The following is a 21,526-nucleotide window of genomic DNA, read 5'->3' on the forward strand; positions in this document are numbered from 1 at the left end:
ATTATTAGAGATTTAAGACTGCTTAAAGTAAAATATTTTCTATTAATTTTTTGATAGGTAAAAAGAGTTATAATGGAATTAGACATAGAAAACTTTCAAGATGTCATTGCTAAAAAATTAAGTGGCGGACAGAAGAGAAAACTAACATTTGGGATTGCCCTTTTAGGAGATCCTCAGGTAAGAGGAAAAATATCTTCGAGATTAATTTTGATCAAAGGATATAAAACTATTATTAAAGTCCAAACTCTATTTTAATTGCCAAATATGAGAGAAAATTTATAATAAAGGACCATGCAAGCCTGTTAGGGATGTGGTGGAGGACTGCATTTGAATTTAGAAATCATATTGGTTTCCATGCTACTTTCTGAAGATACTCAACTTTGAAGTGGAAGGTACTTTCATATATTTTCTCCTCTGTAGGTTTTGCTACTGGACGAACCAACTGCTGGATTGGATCCTTTTTCAAGGCACCGAGTTTGGAACTTCCTGAAGGAGTACAAAACAAACCACGTGATCCTTTTTAGTACCCAGTTCATGGATGAGGCTGACATCTTAGCCGGTGATTCTTTGTTTCTTTTTTTCTAACTAGTTATGTAAGGATTTAACATGAGAGGTATTCTCTCTAACTTGTTTTTAAAAGAAGAGAATCATGTTTGCCATCCATCTGAGTGAGTGTATCTGAAAGATACATTTTGCCTCCAAGGAATTCTGATTCCCCCAATGAGTTCTTAGAACCATGCTTTATCTATCTTGTCTGTAACTTTCTTGAATGTCTACATTAATCACAAGTATATTTTTAAAAATTTGAAGCTCCAACATTACCTTTAATATATATAAAATTACTATATATATATTTGTATATATAGGATGTACATATTTATTGTTGGAAAAAAACTTTTAGCTGGGAAGAATTCTTTTTAAATTTACAACCCTTTGTTGCCTTCTTAGGGGGATCCTTTCTTCACTGAGTGAGGTGTTGGGTATGAAGATTGGAGAATTAGAGAGACAACAGATACTTTTGCCTAGGAAATAGTGGCAGGTAGAGAAGACTAGTTTCAATGAGGCAGGAGAGCCTGTGGAGGAAGAGTCTAGAAAAAAATGAAGTCAGAAGTGGTCTCAGTGAAGGAAGAGAAATTTCTGTTGTTTGATGTGTAGTATAAGACTATTCTAAATGTCCAACATGAAATCTAAGATAAAATATACTTTACTTCTCATGTCAGTTATCTTCTGTCTCAAAAATGCTATGTTGTCTCCAAACTCAGTGCCTTAAATGAATAAGCGTTTATTTAGTCCTTGAGTTGGAGAGTCGGCTGCTTAGCGTGAGCTCACCTGGAGAGATTTTTGGGTCTTGACTGGGTTCACTCACATGTCTAGTGGTTGTGTGGCCATTGGCTCAGGTGACATAAGTAACACCAACTACCATGTAGGTATGTAACGTCTTCCAGCAGGCTAGCCTGGGCACCTTCTGATGGTAGTGCCTGAGCCTCAAGAGAGCAAGACCCAACACGTAAGCCCATTTCAGGCCACTGCTCGCCCAGGTCTGCCAATGTGCCACTGGCCAAGGCAAGTCTCAGGGTGGAAGCTGGTGTCACGTGGTGGAGCAGGTCACTTTGCCCACAGTGGAAGAACACTACAAAGTTACATAACAAATTATGTGGCTGAAGGGAGAGCTGAGGAATCGGGCATTCCTTGCAGTGTTTGTACCATTGGGTTAGCAGTGAGGGATACAGTGAATTTCTGAGTTGTGCTTCAGGGTAGGCACGGGGGTGAGAGGTGATGCTATACCCAGGAGCGCAGTTGTGTTGTGTTTGGTTTCATATTGAAAAAGTCCGTCAGAGATTTGGTCTCCATAGTACAGAATATACCCACATAAGGAATTCACACAATTTAGTCTTTCTTTCTTTCTACTCAGATAGGAAGGTGTTTCTGTCTAATGGGAAGCTGAAATGTGCAGGGTCATCTTTGTTTCTGAAGAGAAAATGGGGTATTGGATATCATTTAAGGTAACGTATTCTGGGTGTCATTTCTAATATGAGTGTATAAATACTGAAGGGTGAGCCTCATATTGTAATTTCATGTAATCCTATACAGATTTAAGAAAGTCAGCTTAATTTTGGGGGGAAATTGATTTATAATAGACACTATAAATATCTCCCTCATTGACCTTTTCTCTGTTGGTTACATCTTGGTCTTAAGCATGCGAATTTCTAAAGTTTATGTGTCTTTCAATGTAACGTTTTTGACTAATATTTATATAAGAAAAATCTGTATTTATGTCCCCCCCCAAGCAATTAATCATTTTTAATAAAGCATTTTGCCTAAAAGTCTAAAATCATATTCCAAATCCACTTAATAGTTCAGAACTGATTAATGAAGTTAGCAGGATTTGCTTGTAATATATATGTATTATTTCACCAAAATCTGTCTTTTCATGAGCAGCAGTACTGGAAAAGAATTCAAAAGACTTATGCCTTTTTTTGAAACATTAGTTTACACAGGAATGAAATGTGTAATCTGGACAGAATGACATCCCTCATTACACAGCACATCTCTGATGCCAAGTTAACAGCAGAAAGTAAAGAAAAACTTGTATACAGTTTGCCCTTGGAAAGAACAAACAAATTTCCAGGTAACTTACTGTGTGATCACATAGAATACAACTATGGTCCATGATTATGCTGATTGCATTTTTCTGCTGTTCTGTCAGTTGTGTTCTCAAGCTCACACACATGAAAAGACTTATTCATAGGTACTCTGTCTCCCATTTCCAATGTAGTGAAGTGTGTTACCAGATATAGTTTTGAGGTAAGGGCAACTAAAATTTCCATGAATGTAGTTCACTGAGAAACCCAGATTTGCCTTCTTTGTCAGCATTAAATGAAGCTTTGAAATATATCTTTTCTGAAGCAAAAGAGACTTTTTATTTCTGTTAGAGACACAGATTGAATAAGACCTTATTTTGAAAACACTTGTAGCAGTTCCATAGAGTCTTGGTAAATTATAATTTTTAATTATAAAAGTAGTATACTCAGTGTAAAAAATTTGGAAAATACAAAGAAGAAAAGAAAATACAATTTACCCCATACATAATGAGTTTTTAAATAGACATACAGGTACATACCTATATAATGCTCACATAGCTATAGCAATTCAAGAGATTTTAAAGTTATAAAACTAAACTGATATGCAAGATAATAAAATAGATCTGAAAGATAAGAAGACACCTTATGGGAATGTTTTTCTTAAATTAGTGGTAGATCTAATACGAAAATATTTTTAGATTATCTATCCTGAGTAATCTTTAGAATTTAGTATTATAGTGGACTCATTATCAATATTAATTGCATTGTTTTATTACTTTCTGCTTTTTAGATCTTTTCAGAGACCTTGAAAAGTCTTCTGACCAGGGTATAATGAATTATGGTATTTCCATGACAACTCTGAATGAAGTATATTTGAACCTGAAAGACAAATCAGCAGTTGATGAGCCAGGTATAAAAATGTGTGTCTAGCAGAAAATTAAGAAAAAGGAAAAAAAAGTGACTATGCATTCATTTATATTTGCAGATCTTTATGTGGAATTCTGCCTAGAATGTATATGAGATATAAATATGGCTGTCCACTTTTAAAAGTATAATTATTTTATATCTACTTAATCAGGCTTGGTGCTAAACAAATCTCTTTATGACATTTTTTCCACCTCTTATGTCAGTTACAGTCTCATTCCTTTGCAATGCCCACTTACCCCTTCTCGTCAGTAGCTCTCTGATAACGTCCTGAATTCTGGTTTTGTCTCTTACTTGCTATGTCCTGCAAGAATGTGCTCTTCCTTAGCTAATCAACCAGTTCTAATTAACATATTGACAGATAATTAAATAAGATGTTATCTTCCCTTACTTTGTAATAAAAATAATTTAGAAGCCTAGCATGCATCAGCCATTGTGCTCAGCTGTTGGGTTATATTGTTCTTAATTCCCATAAATAATTTCATGACACAGGTGAGAAGACAGATTTAGAGAGGGTGAGTGACTAGCCACAACCGACAGCTAGCGTGTGGCACAGGTGGGATTTGAACAGGAGTCTTTCATGGACTTTCTGTTACTTAAAACCACGGTGTCTTGAAAGAGCCACTGAATGTCAGTCGTCAGTGACGAACTGGTCCCGTGGAGGAGACAGAGGAGACAGGATGGAAGAGAACTTTTTAGAAACTCAGCTATGTGAATTTATCCTTGAGTTTTCGCATAAGACTTGCTCTGCAAAAATCCTTTAGTGAGGAGTAGCTGTTGTTGGTATGAAAGAATAAATGCTTCCTAGACAGCATAAACCATCCCTTCAGACTAATTTGCTCACTCATTGGAATTGGATCCATTATATTTGTTTGGAGGAAAAATTTTGAATACCAATGTTATGGATATCAATAGCTTCGCTTGTTAGATGTGTCATTTCAAGTATTCTAATATAATTTTTCAAAGTTGCTAAAGAGAAGGTACAAGTGACGTAGCCTCTTATAACAGTTTGTCGCATGGTTCTAGATTTGGGCATTCAGAGACAGGAGGAAATCTGCGTGACCAGAGGCACTGAAATTGAGTCTGAAATGGAACAGGCTCTCTGTTCTCTTCCTGAAATGAAAAAGGCCATCAATTCTGGAACTCTCTGGAGACGGCAGATCTGTGCGATGGCAAGGCTTCGCTTCCTAAAGTTAAGGCGTGAGAGGAAAATTCTTTTGTCCTTGTAAGTTTCAGACTGTTTTAAATCTCTTTAGTCCACATATGCAAAAAAAGGTTCAAATGTGAAAAAAAAGTCTACTAATTTCTTCATTCGTTTAACAAGTCTTTTTGAGTGGCCACAGTACTATCCTACAGTAGGGAATACCATTGACAAGGCCTTGAGACGTAACTGTCTTGTGGGGGAGGAAAGTACCAATTAATAATTACCTGATAAATGTTATTTATTCATTATGTCACAAGTCTTTATCAAAGCCTGTTGTGTGCTAGGTATTGTTCTAGGTGGTTTGGTTATATTAGATCTACACCCCTGTGGTATTTACCTTCTAGTTGGTGGGGGTAGATAAAAAAAAATAAGTAGAAAAGCTGAATACATTATATACTAGGTTACACAAAACGGAGTAAGGGGAAGGGGAGGACTGGTGGGAATTGGAGCTCATTATAATTCTAAATAGGGTGATCTGTGTTGCCCCCACCGACATGGTCTCATTTGAGCAAAGAGTAGAAAACATGAATGGGGATTAGCAAATAAGTGGGGACGAATGACAGTTTAGAACAAAAAGCATCTGTTGTATTTGGCAAAAGGGAAGTCATTAAAGGTTTCGGAAAAGAAGGCCTGAGAAGTCAGCAACTCTTCTGAGGTGCTTGGTCATGGAGGGAATTCCTGCTGTACTCCTTCTATAGACACTAGCTGAAGGGAGACGAGAGTCAGGAGGAAATTGCACTTTTTTATGAAGGGGAGGTAGAACATGCTTCAGTGATGATGGGAAGAGCCAGTAGAATGAAAGTCACTGAGGATGCAGGAGAGATGAGCCAACTGTGCAGGGTCCCAGGGAGGATGGGAAGGAACAGGGTCCAGAGTGATACTGAGGACTTGCCTTTGATACAGGCAAAGGTGTCACCTGTTACAGCAGAAAGGAAGAGTGAGACAATGAATGTATCTGTGAATGTGTTTTCTTTTCTTTTGGTGATGATAAGACCAGAGGGGATTTCTACCTGGTGCACTTCATTTTTTTCTCTCCATGAAATGTGAGACTGAAAGTGTAGGAGAAAGAGGTAGAGCCTGAGGTTTAAAAGAAGGTAGTTACTGCGAAGAGTGGATGCACCTACTTATTAGAGAAACAGAAAGATTGCTTGGAAATGTTTTACTCGTGATTGGTGGAATGAGTTCTAGGATCTATAAATGGTATATGAAATATTGTATCTAGTTTCATTAAAGTGAAAATACATGGAAAATAACAGCTGGTGAAAGTTAAAATTTTACTTGAAATTGTGCACAGTGCAAGCTTGAAGCCACAGTGTGAAATAGGGTTTCTTTCCCTTCAAAACTACCTGGGCATACTCTTTGAGGCCCCTAGTGTTCCATCCATAAAACTGGGTGTCCTGGTTAACCAGCACCCCCACAGAGAAACCTTCTGGATCTCACCTTCTCTCTTACTGTTCTGTTACCTTAGAACCTTCTAGTGTAATGGGAATTATGCAGAAATTTGAGCCCATTTTCAAATTGGTCTCACGTTAGCTTTTATTTTATGTAACTAAATGCCATATCTGTATGTAGAATTTCCATAGGTTGGCCTTTAAAGAGCATGTTTGTGACTTAATCAGAGGGAAGAATGTTTTAGACTCACATTCTCACTTTGTCTTACTTAGGTTAGTGGTGTTTGGAATTGTTTTAATCCCCGTCATTTGCGAGAAGATAATGTTTGTGGTATTTCATCATACTCATCGATGGGAGTTCTCATCCAGTATGTACTTCCTTTCTTCGGAACAGCTCCCACAAACTCCTCTTACCAGTCTGTTGATCATTAATAATACAGGTGAGAAATAGGGCTTAAGTTCAGTCTTCATTTTTATTATCAAAGGACTTTGGAGAGCACAAACTTAAGAGGCAAAAAGACCTATCTTGCAAACAGCTTGAGGGACAAAGGTGGTGTATGTCCAGCTTGCTTCATTTTCAGATTAAGGAAATTGATGAGCTTGTTTTCAAGTCAAGAAAAATAAAAGACATAATGGAAAATATCAAGTTCACTTAATTTCATGCAGGTGTTTTGAGTGAGTCACTAGTACTATAAACATTCTTGCTAGGTTAGAGAGATGTAGCAGGTTACATAATGGGTGGGACTCATTTATGTCACTAGAACAAGCCTGGGTCATGAGGTGTGTATTTTGTATGTACTATATGTAATTACAAACATTGCAGAGTTCTGGCAAGTTTATAAAACTCACGAATGGAAAGTTTTATTCCTGTGAGAATTACACATCTCTCAGGAATTAACTCTTCTTAAGAATTACTAAGTAAATGAACAATTTCTGAAAAGAGTCTATTACACTCAAGATGGTAGGCTGGATTCCAGTGTCCCAGCATCAGAATAGGTTTCATCATATTCTCAAAGAGTGAGGGTCTCTACCATGTTATGCTGCGTATTCCTTAGCATGAGAAGAAGCCATTCTTATTTTAAAGCTTTGGCATTGATTTTCTCACTCTTATGCTGCCATTCTTCACTGGCTACATTAGGATCAAATATTGAAGACCTTGTACAGTCACTGAAGCGTCAGGATATAGTTTTGGAAGTCGATGACTTTAGAAATAGAAATGGCTCAGATGATCCGTCCTACAATGGAGCCATCATAGTGTCTGGTGACCACAAGGTATGTTTACTTCCTTGTACTGTTTTTCATAAATGGCTTTTTGCAACATTCTAATACTTTAGTCTATAGAGAAGCAACTCAGTCATTCCATAATCAGGGTAACTTGACCACTGTTTTGGCACTAATTGAATAAGGTATGAAGTTTTAATCCTATTAAAGGGCACATTTTATCTTCATTAATTTCTTAAAAGGATAATTTTTTAATTAAGGATTTTATTTGTTATAAAAGCAAAACATGTTTTATAACAACATGGATGGACCTTGAGGGCATTATGCTAAGTGAAATAAATCAGACAGAGAAAGACAAATACTGTATGGTACCACTTATAAGTAGAATCTTAAAAAAAAGTCATACTCAGAGAGTAGAAAGTGGTTGCCAGGGACTGGTGGGGGAAATAAGGAGAGGCTGGTAAAAGGGTACACACTTTTAGCTACAAGATAAGTAAGTTCTGAGGCTCTAATGTGACATGGTTGATAACTGTAGTTGATAACACTGTGTGTGTAACTGAAATTTACTAAGGGTAGAACTTACATGTTTTATATATATACACACTAAATATATACATGTGAGGTGATGGATGTGTTAATTAACTAGATGAGAGGAATCCTTTCACAAGGTATATGTATGTCAATCACCATAATACACACTTTAAATACTTTAAATATTTTACAGTTTTATTGTCAGTTATACCTCAATAAAGCAGAAAAAAGTAATACTGTTTAATAGAGAAATTCAAATATTACTAGAGTATATAGGAGGTAAAATTCTCTCCATAATTTCATTCCTTTATTTTTCCATATTATGTTTATGTTAATAAGTTTGGTAAATATCATCTACACTCTCTTCCTTTATAAAAACACAACTCACTGTATAGAATGATCTCATATTTGTAAATGTATTTTCTAAATTGGAATCAAATTAGATGAGTCCTACAACGTTATCACAAAAAATCTTAATCTTGGACATCTTTCCATGTTAGTGAATGTTTATGTATTTCATTTACAGAATAAGTCACTTGAATTACAAAAACAATACATCCTTGTACTAATTCAAATAGGCAGAGGTGTCAAAGAAAATTTAATAGTCTCCTCACCCTAATTCCACCCTGGTAATTTACAAACTGTGCAATAACTATATTTACTCTTACGAATTTAGATCTCTTATATTTGTATGCTTTTTTTTTTAGGATTACAGATTTTCAGTTGCATGTCATACCAAGAGACTGAACTGTTTTCCTGTTCTTATGGGAATTATTAGCAATGCCCTTCTTGGAATTTTTAATTTTACAGAGCTTATTAAAACGGAGAGAAGCGTATTTCCTTCTGTAAGTATAGCATTGACTTATCTAAGAGGCAGTACAGCCTGTGACAGAAAGGGCAAGGGTTCTAGAGTCTACCACCTGAGTTTGAATCCTGTTTCTGCTGCTCATGGGCAAGTTTCTTAGCCACTTCTTACTTCCCTATCCTCCCCTCTAAAATGGGGGAAATAATCGTACCTACTTTATCTGATTATTTTGAGAATTAAGTGAATTTGCTAAATGCCTAGGACAGAGCCTGACATACACATTTTTCATTCATTTTACAAAAATTTCTTTAGTGTCTGCTGTGTCCTGGTAATACAACATAAACAGAACAGACAAAAACCCCACCCTGGGGAGCTTACATTTTATAAGAGGGAGAGTAAACACTTCATACATGTCTGGTATTATTCTGAAAGATCAAGAACTTTTCAAGTAATTTAATGTTTAGCTTCATTAACATTTAAAAATTTAATGGAAAAATTTATATACATAATAAAATTCCTTACCTTAGTAAATCAAATGTAAATTATCATTTCTGATCCTTTATGCAGATCTATATTTCCATTACATTTATTACCACTTGATACACTATCAAGTTGTTTCATTGCTGGCCATACCCTTCTAGATCTAAAATCTTGCCTAATCAGTAATTACACCCAGCTCCCTAAGATATGTAGCATGAAAAGAGTCAAGATCTGAAAGGACACGGAAACATTTAAAATGACAGAGAAACATCAACTGTTTAAGAATCATAGTTTGGGCTTTGTTTGATTTGCAATCCAGAATAGTTCTTTACATTTATTAGGTACCCTATACGTATTTTCTGAAGTTAATGAATGAATGGATTTGCTTGGAAACCTAGAACCCCAGAGAAGCCCCAAACCCAAATCCTTAATCTAATGGAGAGTTCCATGGGGGAATTTGCTGAGTATGTCATATACTCTGATTAAAGCAAGTGAGGAGGATATACATATGTATGTACCACAGTAAGATTTATGAGAAGGTATGGTCCAGCCCTAAAATTACGATTATTTAGCAGTTCTACTCAGTTTTCTCTATAATTTGTATCTTGGCTGTTTTATGTTTTATATCTTGTGGAGTACAGTGCAGTATTTGATTGTACATGATTTTAATCCATTTCTCATCCTTCAGATAATTCCTGACATAAGTGGTCATGATAGATAAAAGGGGAAAATCACAGAAATTGGGTGGACGTTTATGAGTAGACACATAGTGGTCGTGGAGAATACATTTTACTGGAAAATTTCACAATAAGGAAAGAATATAATGCCAATTCCAGTTTGGGTTTTTTTTTTTTTTTTTTTGCACATGAAATAGGGCAATTTCTGCACTTTTGTTTTAGTTTATTGTTTCTTAGTCTGTTGTTAGAGCAGTAATAAAGTTACCCTGTCTGGAAAATAACTTAAATTTATAATAAGACTATAAATCTTTATAATGCCTTAAAGATTGTTTAATTTAAACATTTCTAGAAGTCAAGAAATTATTTATGAAGAGATGATTTGCTCTTCTCTGATTATATCTTACATGTAGAAATAAGAACATAAGAACAGCTTCAAGACAATTACTATTAGAGTTTTAAAGGCTCTTATTTATAATTCATCTACTTGGAAATAGGGAACTGGGACAAATAACTTAGTTCAGTGCTTCAGAGACTATAAGTGTAGTTCTCAAGAGCTACATACATATCTGTCTCCATTTAATAATGACTAGATGCAAATATGAGAGAGAAACTATTCATGCCCTCTAAACACATGCTTATAAAATTAAGATTTTGAATTTCTTTTGAAATCATACAGTTCTTGGGAATGATGTCTGCCATTAAGGGTAACAACACATGTTTACTCTGTGTTTTCTCCTTAAACCAGGTATATGCTTCCATTCCAACTTTTTCACTATTTCCCTAAAAGTACTCTGTGTTTGATTGTATGATTGGTAACAATTTCAATAGTTTACAGATGTGTTTTGGATTTTCAGGATGACGTAATACTGTCACTTGGCTCTTTGGATCTTCTTTTGCTGTTACTTGTAAACTGCGCTTCTCCTTACATTGGCATGAGTAGCATCAGTGATTACAAAGTAAGAAGGAGAGGGAGAGGGTGTTGGGGAGGAAGAGAGAGGGGAGGAGGGGAAAGAGAGAGAGAGAGAGGATTGTATCTAACTTTAGTAACTAGAATTTCACTGTTTTATACACACAGGATAGCCCTTTAAGAAAAATGTTTTACACATAAATTATAGTATTCTGATCTCATTATACATTCTATTAAATGGTTAGTCATGATATCAAAGAGTTCAGAAAGTTCACTATTGAACATAAAAGGTTACCTTGGCTTTAAAGGGAATCATACTAAATGAGATTTTCAGAGATGAAAATGTGCTACTTTTTGACTGTGTGTAGTTATTTCATAATTCCAAAGGGAATTTGTATTTTTAAATGTAGTATGAAATATAAGATATATCACATTTCCAGACTTTTAACTACGCCGTTGTAAATTGGGCTTCAGAAACTTATGATATGGCTATTTTAATCTGTCTACACCAAAGGGTAAATAAAGCAGCTTTACAGACGGGTCAGTCTTTTCCTGTTGAGCCAATGGCCATAGCTTTCCATACTGGATGTCAGATACTTAGGAAGATGCTGTTTTCCAGTCACAGAGACATTATTTTCTTTGGTAGTATCAGTGTCTTAGGTGTCCTGTGACCTGCTTCCCGACACTGGGGCTAGAAGATTACTGAAGCTCAAATTTATTGTATAAAATAACATAGACTAAGCGGGGAGGATGTAGCTCGGTGGTAGAGTGCGTGCTTAGCATGCACAAAGTCCTGGGTTCAATCCTCAGTACCTCTGTTAAAAAATAAATAAACTTAATTACTACCCCCCCCCCCCAAAAAGACTTAACTGCAAAAAAAAAAAAGTAGACTAAAAAAAATAGCTTCTGCTACAGTATACTATTTCTAAAATTTACTAAAAATTAATGTTTTCACATAAACAAAATATCTTTTCTGCCTAAGATCTCAGCCTCTCCTGTATCCTTTCTATTTCTTTATCAGCAAAAAGTTCAGTGTCAGTTGTGGATTTCAGGCCTCTGGCCTTCAGCATACTGGTGTGGACAGGCTCTGGTGGATATTCCGTTGTATTTCATGGTTGTTCTTCCAATGCATTTAACTTACTGCTTCATGTTTTTGGAATTCACATTTCCATTGGGATTCTTGTTTGCTCTGGTAAGTGATAATTTTTTTCCCCCAGGCCACATATAATCATAGAATCAAAACCAAAAAAATTATTTTCATTAACACTTTGTCATTAACAAAAGGCATATGCAAGAAAATTGTCTTTGAAGCTTTATGATCGGATTCTGTCCCTGCCCCCTGTCCCATACATGACCCACAGTCTCTAACCTTGCTGATAATCCTGTTGTTTTCAGATGGTTTGCATAGCTGTTTGTGCAGCTTCTTCCATGTTCTTCACATACATCATTTCATTCATCTTTCCCACGGGGAGAAAAAATAAGGGCTTTTGGTCTCTTGGCTTCCTTATGGTAAGTATCTGTATACATACACGCACATTTACATTAAGTTTTCTTAAAGTTCATTTCTACAAATGCAAAGTTAAGTGTACGTACTTTACTTAGAAAAGAATGAAACTGCTTCTTTTGCATTTCCATTATTGTTGGACCATGTTCATGGTTTCAGGTTTTTGTGCCTTTTCTTTTTCATACTTTCCATCTCTTCTTTGAGGTTTCTCTTGTACTCTTCTGTTTCTTTGGAAAGAAACAAAATATCTATAGAAATCCTGGCATGTCATAGCTGAAAGACTAGATCATTTTGATCAATCCCTTCATTTTATAGAGTAGGAAAAAATTAAAAGGATTAGAACTTAACCCAAGCTTCTCAACTCAGTGAGGTTTTTCTTCTAAGTAATTCTTTTTATTAAAAAAAATTGTGATAGGTCCCCATACTGACTAATAACATAACCAAAGAACATGAAAGCATTTTATTAAGTAAATTAATAATTACTTAAGGTATACTCTGCTGTGTCTCCTTCTCCATGCCTTGTTGACCTCTTGAGCAGATTACCATAGCCTTCTATTTCAAATATTAAAATAGTCTCATTTTGTTAAGATTTGCTTTAAGTACTACATAAAGGCCAGTCAAGTCCAAATGGTAACTTTCATTTCATAAATGATGTAAATCTCTCTTCTCAACCCCATTTCAGGCATTCCCTTAGTTTGAGGACCAGTGGTGAGAAAGAGAGCAAGTCCTATTTTACTGTTTCTTTCAGAAAGCTTCTGGACTTCCCTTTCTCCTTTATGTTATGGGGACAGGGTGGAGGGATTAGGGTAAAGAGATCAAGGTCTTTCTTCTCTAAGACTATTAGAATTACATTGGCTGGTCATTGTGGGTAATATCCAAAGGTTGGATTTAATGTAGATAGGAATGTCACAAATACAACCAGTTGAAGAATTATGGCAGTTGAAATCCTAAAGGCTATTAAGTTGCTTCTTAGCTTCTAAGTCACATCCCTGTATACCTAATCATATCATTTTGAGTCAGTTTTTTTGGTGACTGTTAATATGATGGTTAAATGTCATTAATAAGGTAATACGCTCTTTACCAGTGAAATTAGTCCTTGATCTGTTTTTTCCCTCATGCATCCCAATAAAAAGGTAGATTTGTCAGTTTCACTTTTTAATTAATTTTCCTTTATGTGTTTTGAGACTTTTATTGGATGTTTTTTAAGTCTGGAATCATTATGTAGTGACCTTATTTATTCTACCTATGGCTTTTGGTCATAAAGTTCAATGTGTCAGATATTAATATAGGTTCACCAGTTTTCCTTTATTTAGTATTTGCCTAGTAAGTTTTTTGCCATTTGTTTACTTTTAACCTTTCAGCATCCTTATGCTTTAATGTATATCTTTTGTGAAGCAAATGTAGATGGATTTTGTTGTTTTTAAATTCAGTCTGTCTCTGCTTTTAATTTAATGAATTTATTGTAATTGTTAATGAACTTGAACTGGTTTATATCATTTTACTTTGTACTTTATGTCTGTGATATACATCAAGTGATTACCCCTCTCTCTTGCCTTTGTTATTTTGTTTGATTGAATTGGTTTGTTTTTTTTTATTTTATATTTTATCCTCTTCTGGCTTGAAAATCATAAACCATATTTTATTACTTTGGTGGTTACTCTTTGTATTAGTCTGTTAGGGCTCACATAATGAAGTACCATAAATTGAGTGGCTTAAACAACAGAAACTTATTTTCTACAATTCTGGAGATGGAAGTCTGAGAACAGGGTGTTGCAGAGTTGTTTCTTCTGAGGCCTCTTCTGTGGCTTGTAGATGACCGTCTTCTCCCAGTGCCTTCATGTGGTCTTCTCTGGTGTGTGTGTGTGTACGTGGATGTGTGTGTACAAATTTCCTCTTTATATCAGAACAATAGTCATTATAATCATTGGAGTGGGCTTCATTTAATCTTAAATTATCTCTTTAAAATCCTCTCTCCAGATACAGTCACATTCCAAGCTACTGGGGTTAAGACTTCAACATATGAATTTAGGGGGACACAACTCAGCCCATAACACCCCCGGATTTATTTTTACATGCTAAACTTAACAAAGCCTAGAGTTAGTTTATGTCCTAATTACTTCCAACACTTCCATGTTTTGGAAACTTTATTACCAATAATTGCTGATCCTGGATACATACCATTCTCTGATGTTTTGTTTCTCTCTTTTTTAATCCCACAAATAAACATTATTATTATTTTAAGAACTTAAAAAAAATTGTAGACTTTTAAAAAATCAATTTCATTATTTACCAGTTACACTTGGAGCTTAGTCTCCTCTCTCTTATTTTTCTTCCTGAAGTGTGTTATTTATGTATTCTTTTACAAAGGTCAGTCAGCTATAAACTTTTGCAATTTTTATTACCTTTTTTCACTTTCATTCTTAAAGATAATTTTGCTGCATATGCATTTCTTGGTTGATAGCTATCTTCTCTCATCAAGTTGAAAATTCATTGTTTTTTCTTATGTTTTTAGAATTGAGATGTCTGTTGTGAATCCAATGGTCATTCCTTTGTTGAGGATCTGTCTTTGTTTTTGAGATCTTTCTTTGACTTTAGTGTCCTCAATTTCATTACATTGTTTCTAGATGGGGATTTCTTTATACTTATTTTTTTTCGTATGAAATGTGTTGCCTGAATCTGTGAATTAACTTCTTTTATCAGTTCAACAATATTCCAAGATAATATACCTCTTCAAATACTACCTCTCTTACTAAAGAATAAGATATTTATTCTTTGTTCCCTGGAATCCACTGAGGTAGTGTTATACTTAGTTATCCTCAATCTATTCTCCATATCTCAACATTTTTGTAGTTTTGATTTGCATTTCTCTGACAATTAGTGATACTGAGCATTTTTTCATGTGCCTTTTGATCATTTGTATGTCTTCCTTGGAGAACTGCTTGTTTAGGTCTTCTGCCCATTTTTGGATTGGGTTGTTTAGTTTTTTCTTATTGAGTCATATGAGCTGCTTATATATTCTGGAGATCGAGCCTTTGTCAGTTTCATTTGCAAAAATTTTCTCCTATTCCGTAGGTTGACTTTTTGTTTTACTACTGGTTTCCTTTGCTGTGCAGAAGCTTGTAAGTTTCATTAGGTCCCATTTGTTTATTCTTGCTTTTATTTCTTCTAGGAGAAAATTTTTTAAATGTATGTCAGATAATGTTTTGCCTATGTTTTCCTCTAGGAGGTTTATTGTATCTTGTCTTATGTTTAAGTCTTTGATCCATTTTGAGTTGATTTTTGTATATGGTGTAAGGGAGTGTTCTAGCTTCATTGTTTTACATGCTGCTGTCCAGTTTTCCCAACACCACAGATTCTTGTCCTTGCTGAGTCTGGGAAATGCTTCAAGCTTTTCTTCCAATTCACTTACTTTTTATTTAGCTGTGTCTAAGTTACCTTTAGTCTTTGGCTGATTTTAAAAACTTCAATTTTATTTTCCAAAACTATTTGGTTCTTTTTCAGATATGCCCAGTTGTTCCTCACAGTGTTTTATTACTAGCTTGTGTTTTTTAATTCTACATTTAATTTTTCTCATACCTTTAATTGAAAATAATGTTTGTATTTGTTATTTGACAATTCTATTATCTATGAAGTCTCCAGATAACTTTAATCTATTGTTTTTCTTCCTCCTGATTCATACTTAATGTGGCTTGTTGCCTTACATGTTTTACTTTTTTTTCTTAATTGGGAGCTCATATTTGGTTGACTTTTAAGTATGGAAGTCCCTGATCCTAAATTGGGGATGGTTTCATCCTCTAGGAATTTTCAGTTACTTTTGTGAGAAGTGGAGTGTAGAACCCACCTAGGATTGCATAAACCATTTCAGAGTATCATGCCTTAGTATGTGATTTGCAAGGAACACCTGTGACAAGGGCTTTAGTTTATTCCCCTGTAGCTGTTTGCAGAGAAAGATCTTAAGGAGGGCCTGATGCTTAGCCTCCTGATCGCTGAGCTGGAATGCTTATTCGTGCCAATGTTTTTTAATTGTCCAAATCAGGTCTCAGGCTTTGTTTTTGCCCTTGAAGAATTCTCTCACTTTTTTTCTAGGACTAGCAGTGCCTTTAAAGGACATGAGTTAATAACCCAAATTTAACTGTATGGTGTAGGTGAGGTCTTTCAGGGTATCTGTTCCTGCAGACTTCTGCATATAAAAGTCCACACCTTGTAACACGCAGTTTTTTTAAGCAGTGAATGTAACATCTAGTTTATAGCAAATGGAAGAGTAAATCCTAGAATGGGGAAGTATAAACAGGAAGTATTTTACTATTCCTTAACTGAAGTATTGTTGCCATTATTGCTTATCAGAAAGAAGTGTTAAAGGAAGGATTCTTTTCATTTTTCTGGTGGATTAGACAATATAGATGGGCTAATTTGTGCAGTGAGATAATAAAAAGAAAGGGAATTAAAGGAAGGAAGTAAAATGATCAAAGATAAGTTCTTTCACTGCATTGTTAGATTTAGAAAGTTTAGCTTCAGGTTTCTATGAGACTGAAGATACAGTGCCACGTATTTTGCTAGAGCAATACCTTTAATAATCATAAATGGTATGGCCAGTAAATATTTGATGAGATTCTGATCAAGGTTATAAAATAAACTGATGAACCCTCAGATTATTTCCATTTATACTACCTTTTCCTTGAGAAAGTATTTCTTGTGCTTGCAGAGTAAACACTGTTTATATGCTTGTTAAATTCTCTTATCAGTTTCATATATTTAAGTTCTTGGTACCCAACACATTGTATGTTAACTGATTGACTTGATGTATGGACAGTTGACTCATGGAATATCTTCTTACAAAAGTATACAGAGGTTAGGAGTTTAGGCTCTGGAGTCAGACAGCCCTGGGTTTGGCTTCTAGATCTGGCATTGAATAGCTGTAAGACATTGGGCAAGTTACTTCAGGTTTTTTAGGTTCAGTTATCTGAACCTCAGAGAATATGTATAGTAACAATAGTACTTTATAGGCTTTGGATTGTATTTTTCAAAGAGCATTAACTGTCACAGTGCTGGTAAATTGCTCATCAAAGTACTTGGTAAATACTATGTGTTCAATAGAAGTTTCTATTCCCTTCTTTCTTTCTTTATTTCTGTAACTACAGTAATGGTAGCTACAATACCATTTAACAAGATGTTAACTGTATTCTGGTGCTGAAAGCATACGAAGATTTATATGTTTACAAAGTAAATAATGTTTCATTCCCTTTTATTGTTTTGCCTTTCCATACTAGGTTGTACAAAATCTTTTAGTTGCATATGTCAGGCCTTAATTGTAATCCTGTGTTTCAGTTGTAATGATAGTCTGATGCTTCCTAAAGATGAAGTCCTCACAACATTATTGTATATAAGGTGAAAATTGAAAATAGGGCTATCTTCCTAGGAAAATAGATTACTCATAGAAAATATCTTAAAATACTAAATATGACTTAATAAGTTATATCTCTGGATTTATTTCTTCTAGATCTCAATATTTATAGCCATCATCTTGGAGTCAGCTTCTACTGGAAATACCACTTTAATTATATGCATGATTTTAATGCCTTCACATACTTCACTTTTCTTTTTTGTATATTTGATACAGGTAAGCAATATTGCATACTGTATTACTGACCTTGACCATGTAGCCCATGAATAAAATCTTTGCCCAATGTTGAAACAGGTACATTTTACAAAATTTAGAAATTACTCAATTGCTGGTAAGTTCTGAAAATAAGACTTAAAAACTGTATAAAGTTGAAAGTTGTCAAATTCACTGAGCCCTGTATTCATAACCAGAGGGAAGCAGGTAAATCCATTTAGAAATGCAGCAGGAAGCCTAACCTTGGCTTCTGAATTCCGAGAGGGGTTTGTGAAAAACAACTAGAAACAACTTTTTTCCACTGTTATAAAACACTCTTTGTGCATGAAGTAGAAGTTTTCCATTTCAATTTTGATAAATACCTGAAATTATTATTGTGCTTAAAAAAATGAAATGGGAAACTTCTACCTTTTCTAAAAATATAGAACTGCATGGAAGATATGACATGTTGTGCTCTTTGAACGTGCACCACTAAGTCAGTAAATTGCTTTTGGAATGTATGATTGGTAAAGGAAGGCATGATGCTGTTAGCACTTTTGACAGAATCCAAGCACTGCTGAGAATTTTGGTGAAGTGTTGACAAATCTCACCTACTTTACATTTCTATACTTAGTTGGTTACACTAAAAAGAAAGCTGTAAATCTCTACTACATAGAATCAGAAAGCAGAGTGTTGGAGATTATAATCAAGGAAGGGTGTCAGCTCACAACAGACTTCAGTATCAGAGAACAAATCTTATCCCAATTTATGGACTATCCCCTAGTGTCCCATGGAACATCAAGTACAATGTAGGCATATTTAATGTAAAAAGTTTATACTCATAAAGCAGAGAAACTTTCATGTAACTCTTGTTTTTCTTCCACAGTTGTCCTTTATGTATAAGAGAAGCTCCGAAAGTCAGAACTTTGGAAATACTGTTGCTGATTATTTTGTCCTCTTAGCAATCTTAATAGTAAGAAAAAATTTCTATATGAATATACAGTGCATAGGATTTATAACCATGTGGTATATTTGATCTTATTCAAAGAATGGGAAATTTAAATATCTCCAAAATACCTGCTCTTATTGTATATTACTGTCAAATATAATAGTAGTAAAACCTAAAGGTTTTTTTCTGTATAGAGTAATTGACAATACAATATATACCAGAAATTTTAAAGACTTGATTGCTATTTTTATTGCTGTTATTATACATTGTTTATATGGTATGTTTCCAAAGACAATTTGAGGTAGTTTATAAGAAATAGCAGGATGCTATATGACTAAAAATCATTTAAATATAGATAAAAATGAGCTAATTTGAATAATGAGGAAGAAAGGGAAAAATTAAGTGGAATTTTATACTGGAAAAAGATACTGAAACAAAGTATAAATCTTATTTCTCTGCAAGAAGGTAACTGAGGCAGAAGGGGAAAATGCAATGGATTATACATCTTTTGTTTTCTCTTAATGACAGAAAAGTAGTTAATCAAATAAGAAAATTTCCTAAATTTTAAAAAATTCATAAATGTATAAAATCATGCACATTTTCACAGAGGAATGTGTATTCATTTCCACATTTCATATTCATTTTCACACAGAATGTATGTCCTTCCTGTTTTGTCAACTGCAGAGATGTTCCATATAGTCATTTTTTCTGACCATTAATAAATATTAAAGTTATACAGTTGTTTGATTGGGACATATATTCAATAAAATGTAAAACTCTGGCCAACACAGCAAACAAAGACAGGAACCTCCAAGCCTGGAGACAACAGACATTTATTATTCACTCACATGAAGTGTAGTGTGGGTTGTGGGGCCGTCCTCTATTCTGTAGTTGCGCCACCTGAAACTTTTCATCTCCAGTGTTACCTCTGCAGAGGAAGAAAAGGTTAGAGCAGTGCATGGAACATTAACGGTTAGGCCCAGAAGTTGCTCACATGGCTTCCTACCATATATGCTTCATGTGTCTGTATTACTTGTTTTTTAGTCAATTACATGTGATCGTAAACATAACTGCAGTTATTTTTCAGATACACGTTTTTCTTTCAGATTTTTCAAATCATAATTAAAAAACATAACATAAAGCTTACTATCACAACAATTTTTAAATACCTAGTTCAATTGTGTTTAGTATATTCACATAGTTGTGAAATAGATCTCCAAAATTTTTCATCTTGAAAATCTGAGTCAGTACCTTTTAAACAACTACTCCCCTTTTCTCCTTTCCCCAAGCCCCTGGTAACACCATTCAATTTTCCATTTCTATAAATTTGAGTATTTTAGATACACATATAAGTGGAAACATAAAGCATTTGTCTTTTTATGACTGCCTTATTTTACTTAATTTAATATCCTCAAGGTTCATCCATGTTGAAGCATGTGACAAAATTTCATTCCATTTTAAGGCTGAATTATATTCTGTTGTATGTATATTATCACGTTTTGTTTATTGATTCATCTGTCCATGGACATTTGGGTTGCTCCCACCTCTTGGCTATTGTGAATAGTTCTACTATGAACATGGGTGTGCAGATACCTATTTAAGACCCTGCTTTCAATTCTTTTGGATATATACCTAGAAGTAGGATTGCTGAATCAAATGGTAATTCTGTTTTTAATTTTTTGAGTAACCTCCATATATTTTTTCATAGTAGTAGCACCGTTTTACATTTCTACCAACAGTACAGAAAAATTCCAGTTTCTCCATATCCTTGTCAATGCTTATTATTTTCTGATTTTTTGACAGGAACCATCCTAATAGGTGTGATGTGGTATCTAACGGTGGCTTTGATTTACATTTCCCTAATGATTAGTTTACGTTGACTATCTTTTCACATGCTCCTTCGCCATTTTTATATCATCTTAAGAAATGTTTATTTAAGTCCTTTGCTCATTTTTTAAATTGGGTTATTTGGTTTTTGCTGTTGTTGAATTCTGGGAGTTCTTTATATATTCTGGGTATTAAGGCCTTATCAAACGTGTAATTTGCAAACATTTCTGCCATTCTGTAGGTTGCTTGTCACTCTGTTGATTGTGTCTTTTAATGCATAAAAGTTTTTCAAGTTCAGTGTAGTCTCATTTCTCAATTTCTACTTTTGTTGCGCATGCTTTTCCTGTCATAGCCAAGAAATCATTGCCAAGTGCAATATCATGAAGCTTTTCCCTTATTTATTTCTGGGAGTTTTATATTTTTCAATCTTACATTTAGATCTTTAATCTATTTTGAGTTAATTTTTGCACATGGTGTAAGATAAGGGTCCAATTTTATTCTTTTGCATGTGGATACCCAGTTTTCCTAACTCCATTAATGTCATTATCACATAGAGTCCATAGTTAATGTTAGAATTCATTTTTGGTGTTGTACATTCTATGGTTCTTTTAAATTTTACATTTTTAAACATTTTTTATTGAGTTATGGTCATTTTACAATGTTGTGTCAAATTCCAGTGTAGAACACAATTTTTCAGTTATACATGAACATACATATAGTCTTTGTCACATTTTTTTCTCTGTGAGCTACATAAGATCTTGTGTATATTTCCCTGTGCTATAGAGTATAATCTTGTTTATCTGTTCTACAATTTTGAAATCCCATCTATCCCTTCCCACACTCTGCCCCCTTGGCAACCACAGGTTTGTATTCTATGTCTATGAGTCTGTTTCTGTTTTGTATTTATGCTTTGTTTGTTTGTTTGTTTGTT

The 21,526-nt window shown here is 34.4% G+C and overlaps 1 protein-coding gene across 3 annotated transcripts in view; it reads left to right on the forward strand.

The window, feature by feature from the left end:
- ABCA10 (ATP binding cassette subfamily A member 10) overlaps positions 1 to 21,526 on the forward strand; it is a 65,582-nt gene that overhangs the window by 20,919 nt on the left and 23,137 nt on the right. For all 3 annotated transcript variants that reach the window (XM_032456984.1, XM_032456983.1, XM_032456985.1), the window contains 14 exons: positions 58 to 177; positions 421 to 559; positions 1,913 to 2,003; positions 2,490 to 2,629; positions 3,373 to 3,492; positions 4,533 to 4,731; positions 6,375 to 6,541; positions 7,240 to 7,373; positions 8,561 to 8,698; positions 10,670 to 10,771; positions 11,744 to 11,914; positions 12,118 to 12,231; positions 17,724 to 17,843; positions 18,706 to 18,792. In XM_032456984.1, coding sequence (XP_032312875.1) covers positions 58 to 177; positions 421 to 559; positions 1,913 to 2,003; positions 2,490 to 2,629; positions 3,373 to 3,492; positions 4,533 to 4,731; positions 6,375 to 6,541; positions 7,240 to 7,373; positions 8,561 to 8,698; positions 10,670 to 10,771; positions 11,744 to 11,914; positions 12,118 to 12,231; positions 17,724 to 17,843; positions 18,706 to 18,792 — 1,842 coding nt within the window. The remainder of the gene's footprint in view (positions 1 to 57; positions 178 to 420; positions 560 to 1,912; positions 2,004 to 2,489; positions 2,630 to 3,372; positions 3,493 to 4,532; positions 4,732 to 6,374; positions 6,542 to 7,239; positions 7,374 to 8,560; positions 8,699 to 10,669; positions 10,772 to 11,743; positions 11,915 to 12,117; positions 12,232 to 17,723; positions 17,844 to 18,705; positions 18,793 to 21,526) is intronic.

Source organism: Camelus ferus, chromosome 16 (assembly GCF_009834535.1).
Source record: "Camelus ferus isolate YT-003-E chromosome 16, BCGSAC_Cfer_1.0, whole genome shotgun sequence".
NCBI classification, from domain to species: Eukaryota; Metazoa; Chordata; class Mammalia; order Artiodactyla; family Camelidae; genus Camelus; species Camelus ferus.